The 24783-nt window shown below is 36.2% G+C and overlaps 1 protein-coding gene across 1 annotated transcript in view; it reads left to right on the forward strand.

Annotated features, from left to right (window-relative positions):
• LOC142351055 (coiled-coil domain-containing protein 169-like) overlaps nucleotides 1–23750 on the forward strand; it is a 31152-nt gene extending 7402 nt beyond the window's left edge. Inside the window, exons 5-10 of the mRNA XM_075403126.1 lie at nucleotides 5134–5168; nucleotides 6524–6622; nucleotides 9174–9227; nucleotides 10029–10117; nucleotides 21553–21693; nucleotides 23463–23750. Of these exons, the coding sequence (XP_075259241.1) occupies nucleotides 5134–5168; nucleotides 6524–6622; nucleotides 9174–9227; nucleotides 10029–10117; nucleotides 21553–21693; nucleotides 23463–23604 (560 nt within the window). The 3' untranslated portion in view covers nucleotides 23605–23750. The remainder of the gene's footprint in view (nucleotides 1–5133; nucleotides 5169–6523; nucleotides 6623–9173; nucleotides 9228–10028; nucleotides 10118–21552; nucleotides 21694–23462) is intronic.
• Nucleotides 23751–24783: the final 1033 nt, after the last annotated feature.

Genomic DNA, 24783 nt, shown 5'->3' on the forward strand with positions numbered 1-24783 from the left:
ATTTTTGTGTTTGCTAATGAGGAGTTCTTTGTCTAAAGAGTGGATGTTTTACTTACCTATTTTAAAGATTTTTATGCGGCTTTTTTTTCAAAGAGTGATGTTATTCGAAAAAGCTATGTCTTCAGCGTCGGTTTTTGGCGTCGAATTTGGTGTTTAGCGTCGAAGTTTTTGTTTTGTAAGCGTTTACTTAATTTCTTGTAATGGTTTGAAAGATTTATTCAACAGTTTGTACTTATACGAAGACTATTAGAAGTTTTCTACGGAGATTGACCGTCAGGTTTTTACTTTTTTAAATTTTTAATTGCTCTTGAACGCAGTTCATAGCAATTATAGTAAACGTGTGTGTCTTTTTTTATGCAAATTTTTCGCTTGACAGTTTTGCGCTTTTCTTCTAGAACATTCTTTGACTTCTCAAGTGACTTTTTCACGCTTCCGTTCTTCATTTTTGAGTGATCTCTATTGCTCTGAAGTAAAGCTAATATAAATTCGGTTGCAGAACAAGTGAGGTATGTGCTCTGTAGCGCAGTGGTTAGTAGTTGTGGCTGTGGATCGGGAGGGCAGTGGTTCGAATCCCGGCGGAGGAAAAATTTTTTTGCACCCATAATTTGATCTAGGCTACAGCCCCTGAATTAAATTGCCTCGCCTGTCGTTCAAGAGCAATTCTTCCGACATTTGTCGGTTTATGTTTGCTGTTGATTTTGTGTGCGCGACGTCATTTGAGAGTTTTTGTTATGTCAGCCTTTAGCTCAATCGTGTGATACTTTTTCGACTCACCTTACTCGAAAAAGGTCCTCTGCATCCACTTAATGAGCATAAAATTTTAATAGCATTTATTAATCGAAGAATTATAAAGTGCACATAAACTATCAAAAACATGTCCTCTAAATCGAGAGTGCTCTAATTTTGTGGGTAAGAGGTTTTATTTTTCATCTCGAGCTGTTAATTTTAAGAGATCGTTCTTTTATAATTTTTTGCAACATGTGTCACAGCAAATACACCTCAAATGTAGCTCTTATTTTCTTGTTAATTGTTTGAAATACTTATTCAACAGTTTGTACTAAGAAAAAGACTATCAGAAGTTGTTCTTCTACAGATGTTGACAGTCAGGTTTTTACTTTGTAGTTGAATGTGTGTGCGTTACGTGGGGAGGGTCTTTGTCACGTCGGCCTTTAGGTCAATATGTGATTTTTTTTTTATTTACCTCAGTTGAAAAAAATGTTCAATAGCATTTACGCACCTAAACTGTCAAAATCGTGTACTCTAAAACAAAAGTGCTCTAATTTTGAGGTTTAGAGGTTTTGATTTTTATCTCAAGTATCGAATTTTAACAGAGGTCTGTTCTTTATAACTTTTTCCAAGATGTGTCACAGCAATTGCACCCCAAGTCTACACACTGCCTTTTACAATTCCAATGAGGATCAAGGAGGTTTATGGCGGCTTTCGAATTCAGTGAAGAGGTCTCCGGAAGGTATTTCGTTGAGAATACGAAAATCTACCCACCAGTTGACGATACTTTTTTTTTACGGTGATGCAGTCGTTTTTCACATTTTCTCATAAATGTTAGTAGCGTTGAGTGCAACATAAATTGCAGTGGCGTTGGGTACAATGCACGAGGACTAGGATTATATTATAACGTGGTCAGAAAATCAAAGGGTAAAAGTTTAGGTGCTTCATGTTAACGCTTGCGAAAGTCAGAAGCAAGATTTTGCAAGTGCGAGAGGTCGACTAAATACGGCAAGCAATATTAGACTTAGGTGAGCAACTAAGTGGGTACAAAATTTAGACAAATGCGGTTTAAAAACATTTGTTTTTGATCATGTTTTTCACGCGCGTTGCTAAGACTTAATGGCAAACTAATTGACATAAGTGGAGATGCCTCGAGGTTTTAGTGCCTGACTATGTTATGCTTTATTCACTAAATAACTAGTAAATATTTTGTTACTAGTTATTTACGAACAAATAGCTAGCCCCCCCCTCCCCCCACGTGGCTAGCTACTGACGAACAACCGCTTGCTAAAAACGCAAATTTATACTGTTTTGCATTTTTTTCAAGCTTTTTGAAAATTTTGACATTTTCGTTTTTTATCAGCCCCAGGTGTCAAGAAACCTCCTCTAGGGTTACTGATAATATGTTACTGCTTTGTTTCTAGTGGGAATGAAATGGTTTCAATTTCTTAACATCACGACTTTTAGCAATATTTTTGACAAAACGTGCAATGTTTTCAAATTTTTGACTTTTTATTTCCTTATTCAGGTTTTTCCAGACCCACGGGCCAGAAAAAATCCTATGGGGTTTGATAATAAATTGACAAATTTTTAATGGTCCTTGAATATTTTCAATTTTTCAATGGTACAACTTTTAGCAATTTTTTGATAAAACTTGCTTTTTTTTCAAGTTATTGTCGTTTTTTTAGATTTTTTTGGCCTAAGGAGCCAAGGAACCTCCTCTAGGATTTGTTGGGTTACTGAATAATTTTTTGATTAAATGGACCGTCTTGCAAGATTTTAACATCACGAATTTTAGCATATTTTTGATATTTTTTTCGCCATTTTTCCAATTTTAAACATTTAGTCATTGTTCAGATTTTTTGAGCCTCAAGGGACCAAAAAACCTCCCTTAGGGTTGATAATAAGTTACTGGAAAATTTTTGTTGGTCATGGATTAATTTTCAACTTTAATATCACAAGTTTTAGTAATTTTTTCAGTGAAACTTGCAATTTCATTAAAGTTTCTTGAAATTTTTTGTCATTTTTTAGGTTTCTCTAGCGTCAAGAACCAAGGATCTTCCTCTAGGGTTTGATAATATGTTACTGCATGGTTTATAGATGTAATGGAATGTTCTTCAAGATTTTATTTTCACGAATTTAAGCAATTTTTCAAAATATTTGCAACCTTTTCATGTTTTTGATTTTTTTCCGGCAACAGAGGCCCTGGGACCTCCTCCAAGGTGTGATAATAAGCTGCTGCATATTTTTTGTAGTTAATGGGATTGTGATCAACAATTTTTTTACTCCAGATAGTAGTGTTTGGATAAAATTTAAATTTTTCATTTTTTTTCCAAGCGTATGGATCTTTGAGCCAGTGAATCTATTTCAGGCTTGAAACAGGGATACTGGGTAGTCTCTTGGGACAATGAAATGGTTCTTAAGATATTAATGTCTTGAATTTTGGCAAGATTTTGTTAAAATTAGCAATTTTCAAATTTTCTATTTTTTCCTTTTCTGAGTTTAACGACCATTACTGGCCAACGAAACTTTTCATGTCTCGGAGATGGGTTACTTGACAGAACTTTCGAGATAAAAAATGGTTTTGATTTTTTTAATTGCGAAACTGAAAACTTTTTCAATTTTGCCTTTTACTGTTTTCTATGTGATTTATTTATTAACAAGGTTAGATAACTAGAAGTTGCAGTGTCGAATCCAATCATGGAATATGTTCCTGCTCCTCTCTCTTTCGGTTAGGGTTCCTTGCCTTCTCTTTCTCGTTCACGTTTTATCTCTCTCTCTCTCTCTGTTTGTTGATTCGGCACTTCAGCTGCTGTTATGTGGCGTGATGTCACCATCTCTGATCCTCATTATCTATGAGTTATGGTTGAAATGTTTTTTTTTATCATAATTGATCTAACAGGCACTTTTAAAACCATTGGTAATTGCTCTCAAAAGCAGTTTGTAGCAAATATATTAATCCTATCTGTCTTATGCAATTTTTCTCTCGGCCGATTTTTCGTCTGACTCATTTGACCTTCGTATTCAGAAACGTGATAAAGAGGTGGCGCCCTGAGGTCACTAAACTGTGGCTAGCTGTTGACGAACCCAACCACTCGCTGATCGTTTGAGAGCAATTCGCCCGACGTTAGTCGGTTATGTTTGATTATTCTGTTTCGATGAAATGAAAGACTGTTTTTAAAATGGCGATCCTGTAGGCTGTGCGTTAAAATTTTGCGTTGACCTTGGGGGTTTGTACGATCAAAGATTTTGGGTTGTATTGGTGCTGTCTTTTTCTTTTTGTATGATGTGTTCACACATTTTTTGATGACTTCATTTTCAAAATGGGATAAACAGGTAAATTCCAGTGGAAATTACGCTGAATGAGTACCTCCTTATTTGACTTCTGTAGATTTTAGCTTCTTGTATTAACAATCGCTTAGTGTGCTGAAGTTACTGGGAAAGCCTAAATTCTAGGTGAAAACGTCACTTACTGATGTGTATAGCACAAAATTGTTCAGTTTTTTGTTTCTTTTTTTTTAAAAAAAAACTTTTGATTATTTTGCTTTAAAGGGTATTGAAACTGTTTTAATGCGTATTTTTTCCACTTGTGTCTTTTGTTCAACCAGATTTAGCCCAGCCTGAAATTTGGTTGCTATGCAAATTTTGTTTTGACAAGACTTAGTTTTATTGAAAACCCATGTATCAGACAAATTAACAATGATTCTTATGTTGACGTAGGTCACGGTTAATGAAGGTCTTTTAAGTGGCGCACGTGACTGCATTTTTCTCTCTCTGAAAAGAGTTTTAAGGTAATTTGAATTATTTAATTTTGATCGAACGTGACTTTCCTCACTCAAAATGGCTTTTGCACTTCAAAACTTAGTTTAATTTAAATTAGTTTAGGTCTAAGAAACTCGTATCTGTATTACAGGTCCCCGACAAAAAGGCTTGTGCGGAATGAAATTAAAATAGAACAAGTGAAAACAGTTTGTCGCTTGCACTTTCGTTGTTTTTCAAGCAGGGTCAGTAATTTCATCAACTCAGTTTTGTCTGTTTCTATCTGCTTTCTACGGCACGCAAGTCTTTTTCTTGGCTATTACGGCAATCTGCGGCTATGTTTGCCACTTTCAGCAAATTTTTATAATTGAGGCTTTTAATTGACCGATCCAACGATGGTTCAAAGCTATCAGTCGCCTATTAAGCCCTGCTTTTCTCTATTGGAACTTCAAAACGGTGGACGATGTAAACGCATCCACTAGACTAGATTAATGGTTTCTATTTGATCCGTAAAAGTATTGATGAGAATATAAATTGATGTGTTATCCGGTGAAGTAGTAATACAAATGAACGTCGAATAGCTCTGCTTGTCTGAATAAAATTTAGCTAATAATTGGAGCAGTTTTATGAACTAATTTTTCCCTTTAGGAAATGTGTCGAAAGCATTCGCAGACATGACAGACGTAAGAATTAATGTATTTTCGATTTAGACTTTCTCTGTAATTTGTGAAGCCGTTATCCCTTGAATACAAAATTGTGCATGTTTTCCTCATGGGAACTGGTTCTTTGTTCCGCGATGGTATAAGATCATCTCTAATCACAGTTTTTATACCTATTAGTTGTTATATACCTTTACAAAATGTTATCAATTAATACGTGCGCTTTAATTCATTCGTATACGCTGTATTCATATACGCTGTATGAAAGACGCGGGAAAAAGGAACAGATCCCTGTCATGTTTTACAAAGGGGTGTGATTGGGTGAGAACCATTTTTTTTGTATATTTTCGATGAGTGTTTCTGTCTTAGTGTGTTTTTGTCTCTTTCTTAGTGTTATCTCCATATTACAGCTCAATTGCGAGGATTGTTTATTTTTCAGTGATTCAGATTTACAATCATGTGTGTTTATTTCGAATCAAGTTTTACGTTTTGGTAATACTATTTGTCTGAGTTGATGAAATGCGAGGGGGTTCTGGGGGTTTGAATGCATCCATTAACTCCTATCACCTGGTTTTGAGTATAAGGAAATTTGAGCAACTTGAGGTCGTAATTTACCGTTTCTAGCATCTAGACTGTTGGAGAGCATTTAGAACGTGTTTAGCGTTTCTGTATTGTTTTCTTTCTTTCCTATGCCTTCATAATGGCATGCATTTTACAACTGTGTAGTTGTATATGTAAATTGTTATGGTGACTCCAATTTTTTTTATTACGCTGTACATATCTAATTAGTTTAAAAAATTAATGAGAACGAAAATTTTGTTTCCCGTGAAAAGAAAAAGCAGTTAATTAAATCGAAACAGTATGATTATTGAAATTAAAATTTATAGTTCTGGGCCCATAGTTTCATAGTTTGCAACGCCAGAATTGAAAATCCCAGAAGCTTTCTGCATTTTTAACTCTCAAAATGCGTGGTCCAGACAACGGTAATTGATTGTGTATAATTCACATCTCAATTTTGACTAAAAGTTTGGGCCTGTTCTCGAATAATGACAAAGTTTTCGGTGGCTTGAACAGATTTACGTAATCTACTTTTGAAACACTCACGTGAAAGTTTGAAAATTCCGAAATTCTGCAGTGTCATCAGTTAAAATACCAGAAATTACTATGTACCTAGCCAAAAGTTGGAATGCCTTGAATTTTCAGCATTTTAAAGCTAGCAAGGTGCGTGTTTAAATCAAGGTTACGTGACTCTTATGCAAACGTTACTTCGTGTGTATGGCTGAACATCTCAAATTGATATGCGATTCTATGAAGCCCAGAAATTTTCGGTGACTATAAAATATTTTGAGGCTCAAATAAGCTTATTTGCGTATTTTTAGAGCGCCCTGGAGAGAAGCATCCGAATGGCTCAGAAGGAAAAAGTGCGCCTTGAGAATGAGATACGTGAGATTGAATTGAGGATCGAACAAGAGGCTAAGGTAAGTTTTAGCAACTTGTCTGAAATCCGTAACAACGTACAGGTTGATAAACTTCAAGACAGTATCTTTCCCTATCTGACGACTTTACAGTACTTTGAAACAAGAAGACTCAAACTCAGTTGCTTCAGCACCTGAAGTGAAGCAACGGGGTAAGATTTGACCACCAACTTCTATCGAACCGATACCATTGAAACGTTCAGTGTTAAGCTCAGTGTTAAGCTCAGTTCGTGGTGTTTATGACGCTATGCTCGACTTTGGTCAATCTTTTAAGGCTAATTTTTGCCTAAAGAAGGCATAATTAAATGTTTGTGTAGTAAACGCTTGTCAAATTATAGATTGCGTTCATTTTATCACCATTGCATCGAGTGATGTAGTTTAATCTGTGAAAATAGTTTTAAATTGCTGCCGAAGAAGTTTGGATCGTTGATTGTTGTCATGTGTTCCATTTTGTTTTTATGCCAAATTTTCCCTTGGAATTTTTTGGTTTTCCCGAATAAATTTTTCTTGCGATTGAGTGGCGCACAATTTTGAGAAGCTGAAATCAAATTGCGGTAGTTAATCACTTAAAGTCAAATAAAAATTTATCAAAGTGAGGTTCGTTTTTGATTTTTAAATTTAGCATTGTTTATTAATTTCTCTCGAATGAAGTTCGTAGTAATTATTGTAAACGTGTTAGTCTTTTTTGATGCAAATTTCTGCTTGAACGTTTTTGCACTTTTCTTCTAGAAAGTTCTTTTTGTTCTCAAGTGACTTTTTCACGCTTTCATTCTTCATTTTTGAGTGATCTCTATTGCTCTCACTCTGAAGTGAAGCTTGATGCTAAAATAAATTCGATTGTAGCAAATCAACAAAAAGAGCCGGATAGCCGTGTGAGCAGTCCTTCTGGTGAGGGATCGGGAGGTGCATGGCTGGAATCTGGGCGTATTTAACTATTTTTGCACCCATAAAGAAAAATTTATCTAGGCTACAGCCCGGAATTAAATTGCCTCGCCTGTCGTTCGAGAGCAACTCTTCCGAAATTAGTCGAATTGTTTATAACCTGTAATTACGTCATTTGAAGCCCGTAATCAACTTATGACCGCACTAAGCCAACCACCCCTACCCCAGACTGAAGCAGGCTGCAATGTAATTGAGCCAGACTAGTCGTTCAAAAACTTGTTCGGCGTTTGTCGGTTGTGTTTTCAACTTCACTTTTTGAATTGAGAGTGAGAATTTCAGAATTTTCCACTGATACTCGAGTTCCTTTGAAATTATGATACTCGAGTTCAATTGCTCTCGCTTACCTACTACTGTCTGATTGATGTTATCAAATGAAATTTACCGCTTTCTTTTTACGTTATAAGAATGAATCTTCAGTTCTTATCAGCTAAACACAATTGATGGCAGTTCTGTGATTACAAGCATATATCTCAGTGACTTCAAGTGCTAAAAATCCAAGCCGTTCAAGACATACTCTAAGCAATTTCAATGTTAATGAAAGAACTTTTGCTGACAGAGGCAGTTGAAGTTATTTGATTGTTCGACAATACATTTTTTTTGGAGCTCTACATCATTCATGCTAGTGAATAAATGTTTGTTCAAGTATGAATTACATCTTTCTCAAAATGAACTTTTTAATCTGTAAAATTATGCTTAATCTGATGAAAGGCTTAAATAACAATTTGGATAAAAATTTGATGGATGAATTCATGAGTAACTTCATCAAGTCAACTTGTTTCTACAATACTGCTACCAAGTCTGATATGATGTGTTGCTATTTAAATTGTGCTCACTCTCCGGTTATAAATTCTTTTTCTTAGAATATCCCGTTTTTCTATTAGCGGCAAAGCCTTAGCTTGAGCTGTTATCAACCTTCTCTTGAGTTTTTATTTTATTGTCAAGATTTTTGTTACAACCGTATGAGGTTACTATCACTTTAAATCTGCTTTTAGTTTATTAGTTCATGCAATTTTGACTGAGTTTTGTGTGCAGGACATCATTTTTCACTTATAGTGGGGCGATTTTTTTTCATTTGCATGATTCCGTGTTTTTTTTTCCATGGAGATAAGGTCAAATGAGTTTGCGGAACACTTATAAAACGTTATTTGAGAGCAGCTAATAGAAGCAGCAATTAGTTGTACAGGTTTTACACTCATTCTACACTCTACAGGTGCTATAGATTTACCTACACTCATTTCTCTAATATGGCTCTCATTTTATATATATATATATATATATATATATATATATATATATATACTGAAGCGATTGATTCTATAATACGGGAATATCAGAAAAATAGGGTTAAATAGAACTTAATCAAAAACCGATCTTCTAAGTTTGCCCCCCCCCCCCCCCGCCTCAAACCACAAAGAACATGGACAAAGTCTCCTGAGAACATAGACAAAGCCATTGCAGCTATTTTCTGGCACGTTGTATTGTTATTATGTCAAACTTACGGCATGCAAAATGTTAAAATTGGATATATGAATTCACGAAGCTGACATTGTAAAGTGCAATTAGTTTTATTTGTTCGTTTAGAAGTTATTCAGACGTTTGTAAATTATTTCAGGCTTTCCACCGGGGCAATGAAGAGAGACGGCAACTTCTGAATGAATTGAGTACCGTAAGTCTGAATTATCTGAAATCAGTTGATCGAACTTTATACTGAATTACTGAGGTCCTCGTTTTAGCCCCCGATTATGGTATGCAATGTTTACCATGATGGGCGTTATTGTTCAAAATAGCAAAATTTTTACTATTTTGCTTTAAAAATATCAAAATTAAAATCCTTCTCAGGCTTTGAACAACTTAACGTAAAAAAGATCTTAATTAAAACAAAATGCCTGAAGTTCAAAACATAGCTAGAAGTTGAATTCCATGAACTTTGAATTTTAAGACGTCATTTTAAGAAGTGAAAGTTGCGTATTTAAGCAAGGTTAAGTGACTCGCAGAAGGTGGTCGATGAACGCGAGAAGTTTTAGGGTCACTTCAAGCAGAGGCACGTAATTTATACTTACAGGCCTGTGTAATCTTAACTGTTTTGTCCTAGCGCTTCAGTTGAAATAGGCACGTTTTAAACGTGTTTGCTAGCTGATTTATACCAGATTTTATAATAGCTGAAGTTACTACCTATACAGTGCCCGTAGTTAAAGTGAACTTGCGTAACACTGGTTTGAAAATGGTTTAAAAAAACAACTTGTTAATAACAATTGAAAATACAATAATAACAGAGGTATTGTGTTAAGTTTAATGTAAATAACAGATGAATGTTAACAGCTGCAATTTATTTGTTGAAAAGGAAAAATCAAAATTTGGGTTCTGTGACTCTGCTGAGGTCACGTCGATATTCTCACAGACATCTCGAATAAATAGTTTCGATTAAGTCACGTAATCTTTATAGAATAAATTTCTGTTTTTGTTTCAGAGCAAGCAGGTTGTGATGCAAAAACACCAAAAGTCACAATTGGAGATGCTTCAGAACGATCTCAAGAAACTCAGTCAGTTGTCGACCAGGTTACATGTCTTTTTGATCAGAACATATTTGGTCAGTTTTAACTCAGATATCTGACCATGTTGAAATGAAACTGGTAGTCTAGTTCAAATTGAGAGATTTATAGGTCTACAGTGGATGTTAAATTGCAATTGAAGGTTAGTTGAATTCGAAGGTTAAAACAAAATTGTGCTACTCCGTTCCAATGCACGACCTAACTAAAATACGGGAAGTTTGCTCGTTTGATTTGAGTGCCACAGCATCGAATTTTACCGGCGTATTACCAAATTAGGTTGAACGGGCTACTCGTAATAGCCTAAGATTATGTTTTGATTGTGGAGGCAGAAATTGATGATTCAAATTGTGGGAGCCACGTTCGCAGTTTTGACAGAATATTTGTTCTGTTAACGTCTTGACTTCTAAAAAAGTTTTCAATCAACCAAAAAAAACTGTTGTAAGGCTTTATTAATTGCTCTTGAACGTAGTTCATAGCAATTATTGTAAACGTGTGTGTCTTTTTTATGCAAAATTTTCGCTTGACAATTTTGACTTTCCGAGTGACTTTTGCGCCCTTGACTTTTTGCATTTCGCGTGATCTAAAATTCCCTCTCAATCACAATTTCAAGCAGCTGAACTCAATTGGCGGCAATTTAATACTAAAAGTCAAATGAAAAGCTAATCCTCCCCCCCCCCCCCCCCCCGACTGAAGCAGGCTGCAATTGATTAGAGCTCCCACTAGTCGTTCAAGAGCAATTCTTCCGACGTTTAGTCGGTTATGTTTGAAATCGGTAACGGACTCACTGGTCTAAGATGGTTGACTTAAAAGTTATATTTTTGTGCAAAAATAAGTTTTGTAGCTTATCTAAGCATCAATTAGTTATGGTTTTCTGTTTCACAATCAAAGTTTGTGAAATTACTTAGGTTTCTGTATATATATTTTGCAAGCTGACCAGATAGGTAATGGCATGATGATTAACACCCGCGTCAGCCTCTCTACGGCTATTATTTAGGCGCTCTCCTTTTTACCATTCAAAGAATTTGAATTGTATTGGGCGCTGTCTTTTTTTACGAGTCGAAGAGGAGTATTGGAGATGTCCTTTTTTAATCAATTTTATTGGAGTGATTTTTGAAGCGGGAAATGAAGCGCGTGAAAAAATTTGGAGTGATTTTGGTGCTGAACAAAAATGAAGAGCGGATCGAAAAGAGAGTGGTTTTTGTTCATATCGCTGTTATTGAAAGAGCGAGAAATTGATGTGTGAAAAAATTTTCTCTAAGCGAACGAATTTTGTTCACGTGCGGCTTTTTAAAGTAGTTTTTTTGCAACTTTTGATGGTTATGAGGTTTGATTATGATGTTGTATTAGTTTTAGGCTTGTTTTGATAGGAATTGAAGGTTTCAAGTTGTTAATTTGAGTTAAATGCTAATTTGGAGGTTTTTGATCAGTTTTGCTAATTTTTAGACGAAATTTAATTTTTTTGATGTTTTTTTTTTGTTTTGATGCTTTAAGTGGGATTTGAATAGAAGCTTGTTACTTAGGGAATAGTCAGATACCAATTGACTAAAATTTTCGTGGTATAAATCATTTTTTAAAGGAAAATTGACAGAAAAATTGAGAAATTTTAACCATTTTTCTTTTTTTGCAGTTTTTCTTTTTTAAATCTTAAACTAGTTTCTTAGCCTATTATGACTTGCCCATTGTTTTCCTTGCTTTAATTGCAAAGGAACTTTAATCGGCTTTGTGTTTCCTCGTGCTATTAAAAAAAACTTGTTCTATTAAAAAAAACTCATTAAGTTTTTCATTTTTTTTGTTCAATTTGTTTTTGAATGCCGTTTCTATTCTTCCTTAAATTTTGTATGGCATTTGTGGAGGTTCAGGGTTCACAATAGTTGTTCTAGTTGTTTAGTCATAAGTATGGGCAGTTTTCTCCTTTGAGTTGTTTCCGGAATTCTTCCGGCTATGTTTTTTTCTAAGATCTGTTCACATATTTTCATGATTTTTTAAGTCAAATTGGAGTAGTGATTTTGGTCACGCCGAAGCAGGAAGTGGAGCGAAAAAGCGAGTGGTTTTGCGGCGTGAAATTTTTTTGCTCTAAATTTAAAGTAGAGGGAGAAAATGGTGTTTGAACAGAAATTCGCTTGTGGTTTTTTGTTCCTGTGCGGCAATTTCACTTTGATTTTTACTTTGATTTTTTTTTCGGTTTTTTGGATCGGATTTTTTCTAAATGGTTTCATATCCATTCATAGTCCTTTCTTGGTCTAGTTTTCTGTTTAGTCAATGAAAATTCTGTGAATTGTACGTCAGGACTTGTCCTGCTATGTTTTTTAAATTCGCTTTACCTGTTGATCACGTTTTTCGTTTTACATAAGTCACGATTTTCACGTTTGACTCGTGACTTTTCTCACTCATTGTTTCAACTGAATGGACTTTAAATTCTTTCACGCATTGAATTACGCAATGTAGTGAACACGGTCAATGTCACAAGAGCAAAATCAAAATCAACAGAAAGGGGTAAACCGATAAAGCCCGGTCATTAAGTCATAGTGCATTTGGTTATAATTTCATTAGAGCGATTGCTAGCTGACATTATCATTAAGATTTATAGCTTTTGGTTTAGAAGCTGAATTAAGTATAGGGGTAGAATCTAACTGACGCTGCACACTGAATTAGAACAATTTTTGAAATTAAGGAAAATTTTCTGTCAATTTCTATCTTTTTTTTTCTGTTTCAGTACCGATGTTTGTCTAGCGCGTCAACGGTGGCTATTTTCCGGCAATCTGCCGGCTATGTTTTTGACATCGTTTGTTTTCATAATGGTTTATTGAATTGTTGAATTTCACGTCTGACTTATTCACTGTTTCAGCTGTGTATATTTTAATTTCTTTCGCTCATTGATTTACGCAATGTAGTGAAATTGAGTCAAAAGAGCTCAGTCAAAAGAAATGCGATCAAAACCGATAGACCACAGTCGTTATGTCAAGGTGCATCAGGTTATCGAAGTTGACTAGAACGGTTGCTAGCTGTCATTATTATTAGGCTCATTAGCCTTAACTTTAAAAGCTGAATTAAGTGTAACCTCAGGATCTAACTGAAATTGGACACCAAATTAGAACACTTTCTGACTATTTGAACATAATTGTCAATTTCTCCTCCTCTTCTTTTTTTTCATTCCTGAAATGCTTCAAGATCAGCGACGGCTCTTTTCCTGCAATCTATGGATTGCTTGTTTATTTTCGAACCGATCCGAATAGGCAAAATGGAGTGAATTCTCCGAGAACCAATGAGGATGAGAACCAATAGGTCCAACACAGCACTCAAAACAAAAAGTGAAAGATCTCTACTTTTATCAATGGAATGTTCAAATGATGAGCAACTAGCAACCAATTAAAAAGAGACACGGCGGGTTTTTTTTATGTACAACTTTGTATAGATTATGCTTTTTAAAAAATATCATGGGAATCTCAATTTTTTCTGAGAAACTTCTAGCTCTTGAAAAATAAAATTTGATGCGTGATTTCCGAAACTTCATATCTAGTTTAGCTACTGCAGTAACGGCTACTTAACACCGAAAAATCAGTTGGTTTTTTTCTTTAGCACTATGCGTCAAAATAAATATACTTCGTGAAAATCGGAAGTTTCTTGTTGTTTAAATTGAGTGGAGTATCACAAAGCCCATTGTAATTTGCTTTGAAAGTTTCAATTTTCTATCGTTTTGGACTGGCAAATTGTTTGGATTGCGTATGGAACTGTTCAGTCTTCACAGATTAAACAGATCTAATCCCCTTTTGATTTTCTCAGGAAGAAGACATATGTACCAAACTCGAACGAAAAGCCCAATATAACGTCAGAGGTGAACGATATCACTACACCGGATGTCAAGTTGAGATAGCCAAGAATTAGTACTCTTCTTAGAGGACGGCAAAGTCATTAGAGTGCCATTAAAGCTGCGTAATGTTTTGTTAGTGTACTGTTAAACCTTGTATATAGATTCTCTAAAGTTGAGCTTTTTGCTGCCTGGTTTCATTACTATGGTCATTAATTGCTCTCAAACGAATTTGAAGCAATTATAGCAGCCACGAAATTTTTTCAATTGTGTACGTCGCTCTCATCGAATGTCTCTTGCAAAGTGAATGACAGTTGCTGGCTGTTTAACAAAGCTCTCTGTAGTGCCTTTCCTGTAACCCAGCAAAGTTTTTTTTTGAAAAATGGCAAAACTTCAAAAACAATATTGCGAAATAGATGCAGGGAAAAGACGAAGATCAGGCGTGCTTGAGCAGCCCCAAATGTGTGAAACACATTGTTTTTCAGGTTCGATTAGATTTGTTAAGGCAACAATTAGTAAGAGTAAAATCTTTTTCATAATTTAAAAAACTAAATCAGCGGTTCAAGACTAGCGCCAGTGTTGATTTTTGTGTCCTTCGCTCATGTCGAACATCTAATGCGAGTTGAATGACCGTTGAGGGCTGATTAACACATTTTCTGTAGCGCCACGCCTGTAATAAAGCAATGCATTTTAAAAAATGATCACTAATTTTACAAAATAGATGCCAGGAAATGTCGAAAGGGGTTAGGCATGCTTGAGCAGGCCCAAAATTGAAAAACATCGTTTTTAATGTTCGAATAGATGTGTTAAGACAAGAACTGGTAAGACTAAAATTGTTTTCATAATTGAAAATTTAAATCAGTGGTACAAGACTAGCCTCAGACTAAAACCTAACTTTATTTTTGCGTCTGTCGCTCTCTTCGAACACCCCATGCGAACGGAATAACAATTGAGGGCTGATTGACAGAGCTTTCTGTAGTGCCACTCCTGTAGCAAAGCAGAGAATTTTTAAAGTGATGGAACTCTAAAGCATATTTACAACATGGATGCAAGAAAAAGTCGACAAAGAGCAGGCGTGTATGAGCAGCCCAAAAGAGTGAAAAACATTGTTTCGAAACAAGGTTCGAATAGATGTGCGAAGGCAGCAATTAGAAAAAGTAAAATTATTAAAAAGGAATAAATCAGGCGTACGAGAGTAGCCCGAGTAAAAGTAAAAATTAACTTGGATTTTATGTCCATCGCTTTCCTCGAACATCCAATGAGAACTGAACCACAGTTGAGGGTTGATTGTAAGGATTCGTGTAGTGCCACTCATGTAACAAAGAGGAATATATTTTTTTAAAAAATGACAAACCTCTAAAACCACTTCTACAAAATACTTGGAATGAAAAGGCAAGGCTCAGGCGGTCATTAGCCTCAAAAGTGGAAAAATATAGTCCTGAATGTTGACTAGAAATGTCAAGTCAACAACAAAACAAGCATATGTAAAGTTGGTTTGATAATTCAAAAACCAGGCGTACAAGAGAAGCGACACAAAATTTAAAATTTAACTTGGGATTTGTGTCTGTCGTTCTCCTTGAACAGCTGATATGCTTTAATAGCCATTTAAAAGTTTGAGGACTGATTAGCAGTTTTTTTGGTAGAGCCACTCCTGTAGCAGACAAAATTAAAGACAATTGCATTTTGTAAATACAATATAACAGAGCAGCACTACGAATATGCGATAAGATCAGTCGTGTATGAGAACCGCCTAAAGAGTGAGGAGAAGCGATTATCATGTTAACATTGCTGTTATTAATTGCTCTTGAATGAAGTTCATAGCAATTATTGTAAACGTGTTTCTTTTATGCAAAATTTTCGCTTGAAAATTTTGACTTTTCAAGTGACTTTCACGCCCTTGACTTTTTGCGTTTCGCGTGATCTAAAATTCTCTCTCAATCACAATTTCAAGCAGCTGAACTCAATTGGCGCCAATTTAATACTAAAATTCAAATGAAAAGTGCGCCAAAACTGGTGCCATTTTTCACTTTAAATCTTAACAGTGGTATATGTTAACCTCTGATGTGGTTATTTGAAGCCCACTATTGACCGTCTTAGTCCCATTTAGACCCCCCCCCCCGCTCGACTGGAGCAGGCTGCAATTGATTAGAGCTCCCACTAGTCGTTCATGAGCAATTCGTCCGACGTTTAGTCGGTTATGTTTTCAACATTGTAGTATGCGCGTTCTTCATCGAAATAATCTATGTGGCATTGGAACCGAAACAAAAAAAAATACTGGGAATACTTTTGCAAAAAAAATGAAAGAATCATTTGAATGAGGTTATAGATATTTGAAGTATTTGAAAGATTTACTTGTTTTGCAAGTGCGGTGAAGGTATTGCAGGAGAATCACAGGTGTTGGGAACTTGGGTCGCTCGCCATTTTGGATCGGATAAGCGTTTTTTGCTAAATAGAACCAGGGAGCAGCAAAACGAACGGTTACCCTTAGTTAAGCCAGAGACAGTTGCTTTTTTGCAACTCAAATTTAGAGACCTATTAGAAGTTGATTACAAGAATAGCGCCGAATCTTATTAAACAAACTTTTAAAAATCAGGCTTCAGACGGAAGCGTTCATTATTATAAGATATTATAGTTACGCTTTAGTCGTACGTGGATAGCGCGAGAAACAAAATGATGAACGAGAGACCTGATAGAAGTCAGGCGTACAAGCGTAGCGCCCATAATTATTATAGTGAAATAATTCAGGCGTAGAGTAGCGCAAATATTTGCTTTAAAAAAACCTCAATGAAATCAGGCGTACTAGAGTACCACCATACAACAATACAAAGAGATCTATTATTTTTCAGGCGTACAAGAGTAGTGCCCATATAGTTCATGAAAACAATTTTTAGGGGCTTTTTCTTTTTCAATCAGGCATGCTCAAGTAACCACAAACAATAGGAGAATCCAAGACGAGTTCAGACGTACATGAGTAGCGCCAATCTGTACCTAGGAAAATTCACCTATCACGCATACGTCTTGTGAGAGGAAAGCTGTTCTATCTTATAAAACGAAGTAGCGACAAAGAATAAGTGAATGGAATTTTTAAATTACCGACAGAAACTGAACACTTATTAATTTTGTCTAACTTAGTTACAATTGTTCTGTACGATGCTGCATTACACGAACCGTAATTAATGTCAAAAATTCAGATAACAGTGCTAAGCAATTTGCACAAAATGTTTCAAAAAACCCATTGAATTGAGTGTTTTTCTTAGATCTATAGGCGATAAGTCAACTTTCACATAAGATTACTGAAAATCAAAAGGCTAAGCTCAGGTCATGATAAAAACTTTTATGCTAGCGCAAATTATAGATTTATTGCATCAGAAAATTTTTATTGAAATGTGGTGATAGCTAAGCTTTAACGATTTTCGATAAGAGCTTGCGAAATAAATGAGTAAGCAGGGCAATCTAAAACACGGAAAGTTTTTGGTTCAATCGTCAAAGCATTTTACTGCCCCTGAGCAAAACTCAATGTACCTAAATTGAATTGAACTAAATGTTTACCGTCAAAAAGAGTTGTTCCGGCTTCTTTCAAAACTTTGCGGGCAGTAAAACAGCTTAGTTTAGTTTCAAGAATGTTTTCACTTTGAAGTGTTCTTTGAGAATTCGCCTCATGAGAGCAACTACGTTACTTCCACTCTCCGGAGTAAGATGAGCAGGAGCGTCAAGCAAACAATTCACAGGGAACACTTCGCGCGGTCCAACGTTATGACTCCACACAGTCTTTTGATCCTCAATAATCCTTAAAGGCTTTTGTAAACTGTGGCTTGGTTTCCTTACTATATCTTGGTCTACATCCTGTTGAATCAGTCCCACTATTGCACATCGTACAAAAGTATTTTTATGTACTCTTTTGTTGGAATTAATGAGAACCTATGCGGTCTGCTCGGCTAACTGAGTAGGATATTTATACCGAGGGTGAACTGAGACGTCATTATTGCCAGAAAAAACAATGCGATGCGTAAAGCAACCATATTTTTAATATCAAATTGTTCGTCTCATAAGAAAGACTCTAAAACCCTTTTTATCGGCAATATGCAGATCATAAGTTGACAGCGTTGCTTGAGTTTGAATGTATTGACATATATTTGAAAAAACAGACGAAAAACCGGTGCCCAAAATTAGAAAGGTGTTAGTTGCGATCGTATTCCTCCCTCATTATCCTTACCTTAATTAAACTAGATTGTTTCTTCAAGACAACACATTTGAACATCTATCGGTCTAAACTAATTTATCTGAAATCTAAATTTTCAATCGCAAAAATTAGTCGGAACGCCTGGATGAAATCATTTTTGTGCTTAGAGTTAAAGGTTGCACAATAGAATACACTCGATTGCAATATTTAACAACGGTTTCTATCAGAACGAATTAACTGTCATCTAGCTGGACAATGCTTTGGCTCAGCTTCCAAGCTAGCTTACTGTACGAACACGAGGCAAAGAAGATTTAGTCTACCGAAAGACACTGGATTGTCTAACTCGAGACAAAATAGCAAGCATTCCCTACAAACTGCAGTAAAAATTGGTCTCATCAACTTTACTGACTCAACGGTGACTCTGTTTAGCGAAACACTCCATATACATGCAAGTTCGAACAGTGCCAGATGTAGCAGTCATCAGTTGATGTGAGTTGTTACAGCTTCTTTCAAAACTTTGCGGGCAGAAAGACAGCTCAGTCTAGTTTCAACAATGTTTAAACTTTGAAGTGTTCATTGAGAACTTGCCCCACAAGAGCAACTAGGTTACTTGCGCTCTGCGGAGCAAAATGAGCAGAAGCCTGAGGCAAAAATGCACAGGAAACAATCCGCTCAGTCAAGCATTGTGACTTTTTTGATACTCAATAATCCTGAAACGCTTTTGTAAAGTGGGACTTGGTTTCCTTACTATATCTTGGTCTACATCCCGTTGAATTGGGCCCACTATTGCGCATCGTACAAAAGTATTTGTTCTCTTCTTTGGAATTTATTGAGAACCTATGCGGTCTCCGCGGCTAACTGAGTAGGATATTTATACCGAGGGTGAACTGAGACATATACTGCCACAAAAACAATGCAATGCGTAAAACAACCATTTTTAGAATATCAGTTTGTTCATCTCCTAAGAAAGATTCTTTAAAACTCTTTTTATCAGCAATATGCAGATCATAAGTTGAGAGCGTTGCTTGAGTTTGAATTATATTGACGTATATTTGAAAAAAAATAGACGAAAAACCGGTGATCAAAATTAAAAAGATTTTAGTTGTGATCGTATCCCTTCCTCATTGTCCTTACCTTAATTAAACTAGATTTTTCCTTCAAGACATTACTTTTGATCACGTCTGTCTAAACTAATTTATCTGAAATCTAAATTGTCAATTGCGAAAAAATAATCGGAACGGTTGGATGAAGTCATTTTTGTGCATAGAGTTAAAGGTTTCACAATAGGAAACACTCGATTTACAATGTTTGACAAGTAATTTTTTCACAACAAATTAACTGTCATCTAGCTGGACAATTCATTGGCTCAGATTCCAAGCTAGCTTACTGTACAAACACGAGGCAAAGAAGATTTAATCTACCGTAAAGCACTGGATTGTCTAACTCGAGACAAAATAGCAAGCATTTCCTACAAACTGCAGTAAAAATTGGTCTCATCAACTTCTACTGACTCAACTGCGACTCTGTTTAACGAAACACTCCCCATGTACTTGCAAGTTCGAACAGTGCCAGATACAGCAGTGATCAGTTGATGATGTGAGGGCTCAGATGCAAAGGTGGTAAAACACCAGAGCGGCCCAACCATTTGCACTTGCTGCACCAGATGTCTCATAGGATGAAAATTGAAAGACATAGAACTCGCACGAAACAAAAAAGAAAAAACTCATTTAAAATTTCAGCCAGATTGATCATGCCGTCGTTCATAAGACTGTCGTAGAGCAACCTTACTGCAACCGACAGTTGCAGAAAAAATTTGAATAATTTAATGCCAGTGTCTTCTAAATCAAAAGACGAAAAAAAAATCAAAGAACCAGTGTGAAAGAAGAAAAAATTGAAGTCGGAGGCTTTCCAATAGCTTAGATCTGTAAATCGCTTACTTCTATGCATACATTTCCAGAGGAGTTTTACATTTTTCAACTAGAGTGCACAATCTCTGGTAATCCATATCTTTAACTGAATTCACTAGGACTTTACTGAGAGTTTTTCCAGTTCCGAGAATTACTTGGTGCATAGGATCTATTTGTGCATTCCAAGGAAATTGAACAATATTTTCTGGGCCAGCATCCATTTTGGGTTGAAAAATTCGAGAAGATTGAAATAATGTTTCGTTTGCCGCTTTGAGCTTCTGCTAAAGAGTTTTAGTTATGAGCTTCTGCTACAGGGTTTTCGTCACAAGGCTTCGAAAACAATGGGGGACCAAAATTTTCTGTGGGAGTTATGTCGCAAGGCATCGAAGATGGAGAAGTACAGTCGACTAAAATTCAGTTTCGCAGATGAGTAGTGTGTTCAAGTTAACATTAGGAACAAAAACAGGAGTAGAGAATCGATTGGAAGGGCCATATACAATCAGAGCTAAGCAAGCGTTGGTTATCTTCAATAAAACTTTGGCTTGAGCCATTGCCACTAGCAGTGGAAACTTTTTCGGCACCAAAAAACTCAATCAGCAAATTCTCGGGCACCCTACTAAAATATTCAAATTCAAAAACAGAAGGTCTATACACTTTAGTTGCCTTTTTTCTTGCTACAGGGCTTTTCCTTTTGTGCGCGTATCCCCGAAAGCCGGAGCTTGGTGAGTGTACAGAGCTTGGCAGCTTCAGCCGGCATATCACAGACTAAGCTACGAAGGAGAAAAAGAACGCGACCCAGTTGAGGAACAAGCAAAAGTTTAATACGCAGCCTATCCAGTTCAGCTGCTATTTTGATCAAAAGATCAAGATCTCATCAAATTTTGGTTTCGTTATTCCATGCCACAAGGAAAACAGAGCGATATCAGAAAAACCCAGATCTTAACACTGTGGAAAGGTTATAAACTTGAATCCAGTCCCTCCACACAGAATGAGATTTGGAACGAAAACGTTTGCTCCATCGATATTACAATTAAGTTGAATTTCTTCCGTGAAGAAAACAATCCGAAGGCTCTGCCCGAGAGCAATGTGAAGACAACGAAACAAAGCGATCTCTTATTTCGAGTTAAAATTTTTGAGAGCTGAAAAAAGAGTCAATGAAAACGAGTGTTGAGTAAGCGGTCTTCAGCTCCATGGGGCATTTTGTTTTCTATACTTCCGAGCATCAAATTGTTCGGCTTTTGCAATGCAGATCCAAAATGCTTAAGCAAAGCAATTGATGTCATTAAATAAAATCTACAATATTTTCTGAGCCAGCATCCAGTTTCGGTTAAAATTTTCGAGAAGATTGAAATGATGTTTCATGCTCGTTTGCAGCTTCTGCTGCGTCGAAAACAATGGGGGATTAAATTTTTCTACGGGTGTTATGTTGCACGGCATCGGAGAAGATCCCGAATAAGCGCTCCGTATTAATTTTCTGGTATTATGTCTTCCTCGGAGTTTTGAGACCCGCTTGGAAGATGGCAAATTTCAAACGCTCATTTTTGTTAAAGGTCGCAAGCGGGAATTGGTCCTACAACCACCGCAGCAGTAATTCCCCCGAATTTGAACTCACATAGGAGTACTGTGAAGGGAACCTCAAATAACTCCAATGAGATGCCGGTTGGCCATTCATCGAGAACCCAAATCAACAGGCACGTATTTCTGCAATTATATACAATCTAAATATTCAAGTTTTGTAAATTGTCTCAGTTGCCTTAAAATGGATCAATGCTGGCTTGTTGACCAACTTTATTATGAAACCCACACTTCTCTCGTCCATCCTCCTCCAGCTGGCGATTTATCTCTCCTTCCCCCACCAGCCCTCCCAACCCTATTTATTGCATAATTTCAGCTGCAGTGGCTTGTTGCACTGTGATTGTCAGTATAAGAACTGCTTCTATTATTATAGCTGCGAAGCTGTAAGCTGAGCGTAGCTATATTGCGGTGCTCTTGGTTTTTTACATTTCAAAGAATTTGAATTGTATTGGGGCGCTGTCTTTTTTTTCAAGATCTGTTCACACATTTTCATGATTTTTGAAGTCAAATTGGAGAAGTGATTTTGGTCACGCCGAAACAGGAAGTGGAGCGAAAAAGCGAGTGGTTTTGCGGCGTGAATTTTTTTCGCTCTAATTTTAAAGTAGTGTGAGAAAACGGTGTTTGAACAAAAATTCGCTTTCTCGCTAGTGGTTTTTGTTCACATGCGGCAATTTCACTTTGATTTTAACTGTTTTTTCGATTTTTTGGATCGGATTTTTTTCTAAATGGTTTTCCCAATCCATTAATAGTCCGTTCTAGGTTTATTTTTCTGTTTAGTCAATGAAAATTCTTTGAATTGTACGTCAGGACTTGTCCTGCTATGTTTTTTTAAGATCTGTTCACACATTTTCGTGATTTTTGAAGTCAAAGTGGAGTAGTTATTTTGGTCACGCCGAAACAGGAAATGGAGCGAAAAAGCGAGTGGTTTTGCGGCGTGAATTTTTTTCGCTCTAATTTTAAAGTAGAGTGCGAAAATGGTGTTTGAACAAAAATTCGGTTTCTCGGTAGTGATTTTTTGTTCACATGCGGCAATTTCACTCTGATTTTTACTGTTTTTTCGATTTTTTGGATCGGATTTTTTTATAAATGGTTTTTTCAATGCATTCACAGCTCATTCTAGGTCTAATTTTTTGTTTGAATTAAATTATCATTTCTCGCTAGTGGTTTTTTTTTGTTGACATGCGGCATTTTGACATTGATTTTATGTTTTTTTTTTTATCTGATTTTTTTTTAAAAATGGTTTCTCAATTCACTCAGTCCATTCTAGGTCTTATTTTTCTGTTTAGTCAATGAAAATTCTTTGAATTGTACGTCAGGACTTGTCCTGCTATGTTTTTTGTTTCGTCGTCTGACGCTCTTCTTTCGTTTTACATTTGTTCACACAGCAAAGCTGAAAAACTCAAATTTTTTGAATGACTTCTTCCTCTCACTAACGGCATTTGCGCGCGTGACGTCATTTCTCACTCGCTTTAGCGAAAATTTTTAGGTTATTTGCGTGATTAGATTTTGAGCATTCGTGACTTACCTCACTCAATAAAATGACTTTTGCACTTTAAAACTGAAGTGTAAATTGAATTTGTTTAAGGTCAAAGGAACTCATATGTGCAGTAAAGGTCCCTAATAAGAGGCTTCGGTGAAATGAATTTTAACAAGCTTTATTAATTTATCGCTGAATGTTTTTTAGCCTAGTTTTTTGAGCGGCGTCGATTTTTTTTTTCAATTTAGATCTGTATCTGTTTCTATCTCTATTATATGGCAAGCAGGTCTATTCTTTCGCAGCTATTCCGGCAATCTGCCGGCTATGTTTTGCAATATTCAAAGTTCACTTAATTTAGGTTTTCTCCGACAGAATAAGAAAAGCTAACCCGACCGTTTAAATGTTTAGAAGTTATGGGACCTCAACCGGACCAATGAGCAACCTGGCTCCTAATCAACGCATTTTGGACCCAAAGAAGGGCCCTATTCGCAAAGCTGCAGCTGTCAAAAAATTGCCAGCCTTGGGACATTCTTCTGCAAGCAGCTTCTGAGCGAACGTCAAATAACAAAAATTTGTCAATTGAGACTCTGAAAAAAACAGTATCCGATTTGTTACTTAGCTGCAGCAATATTCTATACAGTAGACTTAAACTTCAATGATCAATTGTATTGAAATAAAATAAATATATTTAACCGATTTGACGTTTTAATAATAGTGACTACCATATAGAAAGTGCAATGATTCGTATGTTACCTGCAACATAGGTGAGTTACAATTAGCAATAGGTCGGAGTTGACAATTCATTGTGGAGTAACCCGACAATTATGATACGGTCAATTTAATTGAGACATCAGAATAGCTACAAATGGGTACACACATTGATCTCCAAAATTATGTGGATTGGCTTTTCAAAACAACCAAAGGAGGTTGAAGGGTGTTGACGCATTTGAATTTTAATTTCTTCAAATTTTTGGGGCTCAATGCTCTAATTTAATTTCAAGAGATTTGTTTAATAGCTACTATAGCGATAGCTGAACGGGGTCGTTCACATGGGTTTTTTAAGACACGAAAAGGCATATGTTTTAGGGTTTCGTTTTACCAGAAGTACATTTGCAGGAAGTTTTTTTGACCTCGAAGTGAAAGTGATTAATTGCTCTCGAACGCATGAAGCAGTTCTTGTAAAAGTGGAGGAATTTTTTCTGCAAAATTTGATTTTTCGTGTGACTTTTTCGCCCACGACTTTTTCGTTTTGCGGGATTTAAATTTCGCTCTCAATTACAAGTGTCAGAAGCTAAACTCAAGTGGCGACAGTTCACTACTTAAAGTCAAACGAACAGTTAACCAAAATTAGTGTCATTTTCTTTGCTTTAAATTTTATGACGAAGCATCTTTAGCGATTTTAGTTAACCCCCCGCCCCCGAGGGCTGCAATAGATTGAAGCAGGTTGCAATAGATTAGAGCGCCCACTAATACAGCGCGAGCAATTCCGACGTTAGCCGGTTATGTTTCAAATTGCCGTGAGAACTAAATTTTAACAAGCGATAGCACTTTCGTTCGTGTGCTCCATTGAGTGAATTATTTGTCGACCTTCAAAAGCGTTTTGAAGAGAGCGGGTGTTTTTCTTTCCCGTTGGCCATTTTTAATTGCTCTCAAATTTTGGAGCAATGCTATTAGTCCTGTGGTCATGTAGTCCTGGACTCCCTAATCCGCTACACCACTCACTCAATGC

This window comes from Convolutriloba macropyga, chromosome 12 (genome assembly GCF_964194025.1).
Source record: "Convolutriloba macropyga chromosome 12, txConMacr16.3, whole genome shotgun sequence".
Taxonomy (NCBI): domain Eukaryota; kingdom Metazoa; phylum Xenacoelomorpha; order Acoela; family Convolutidae; genus Convolutriloba; species Convolutriloba macropyga.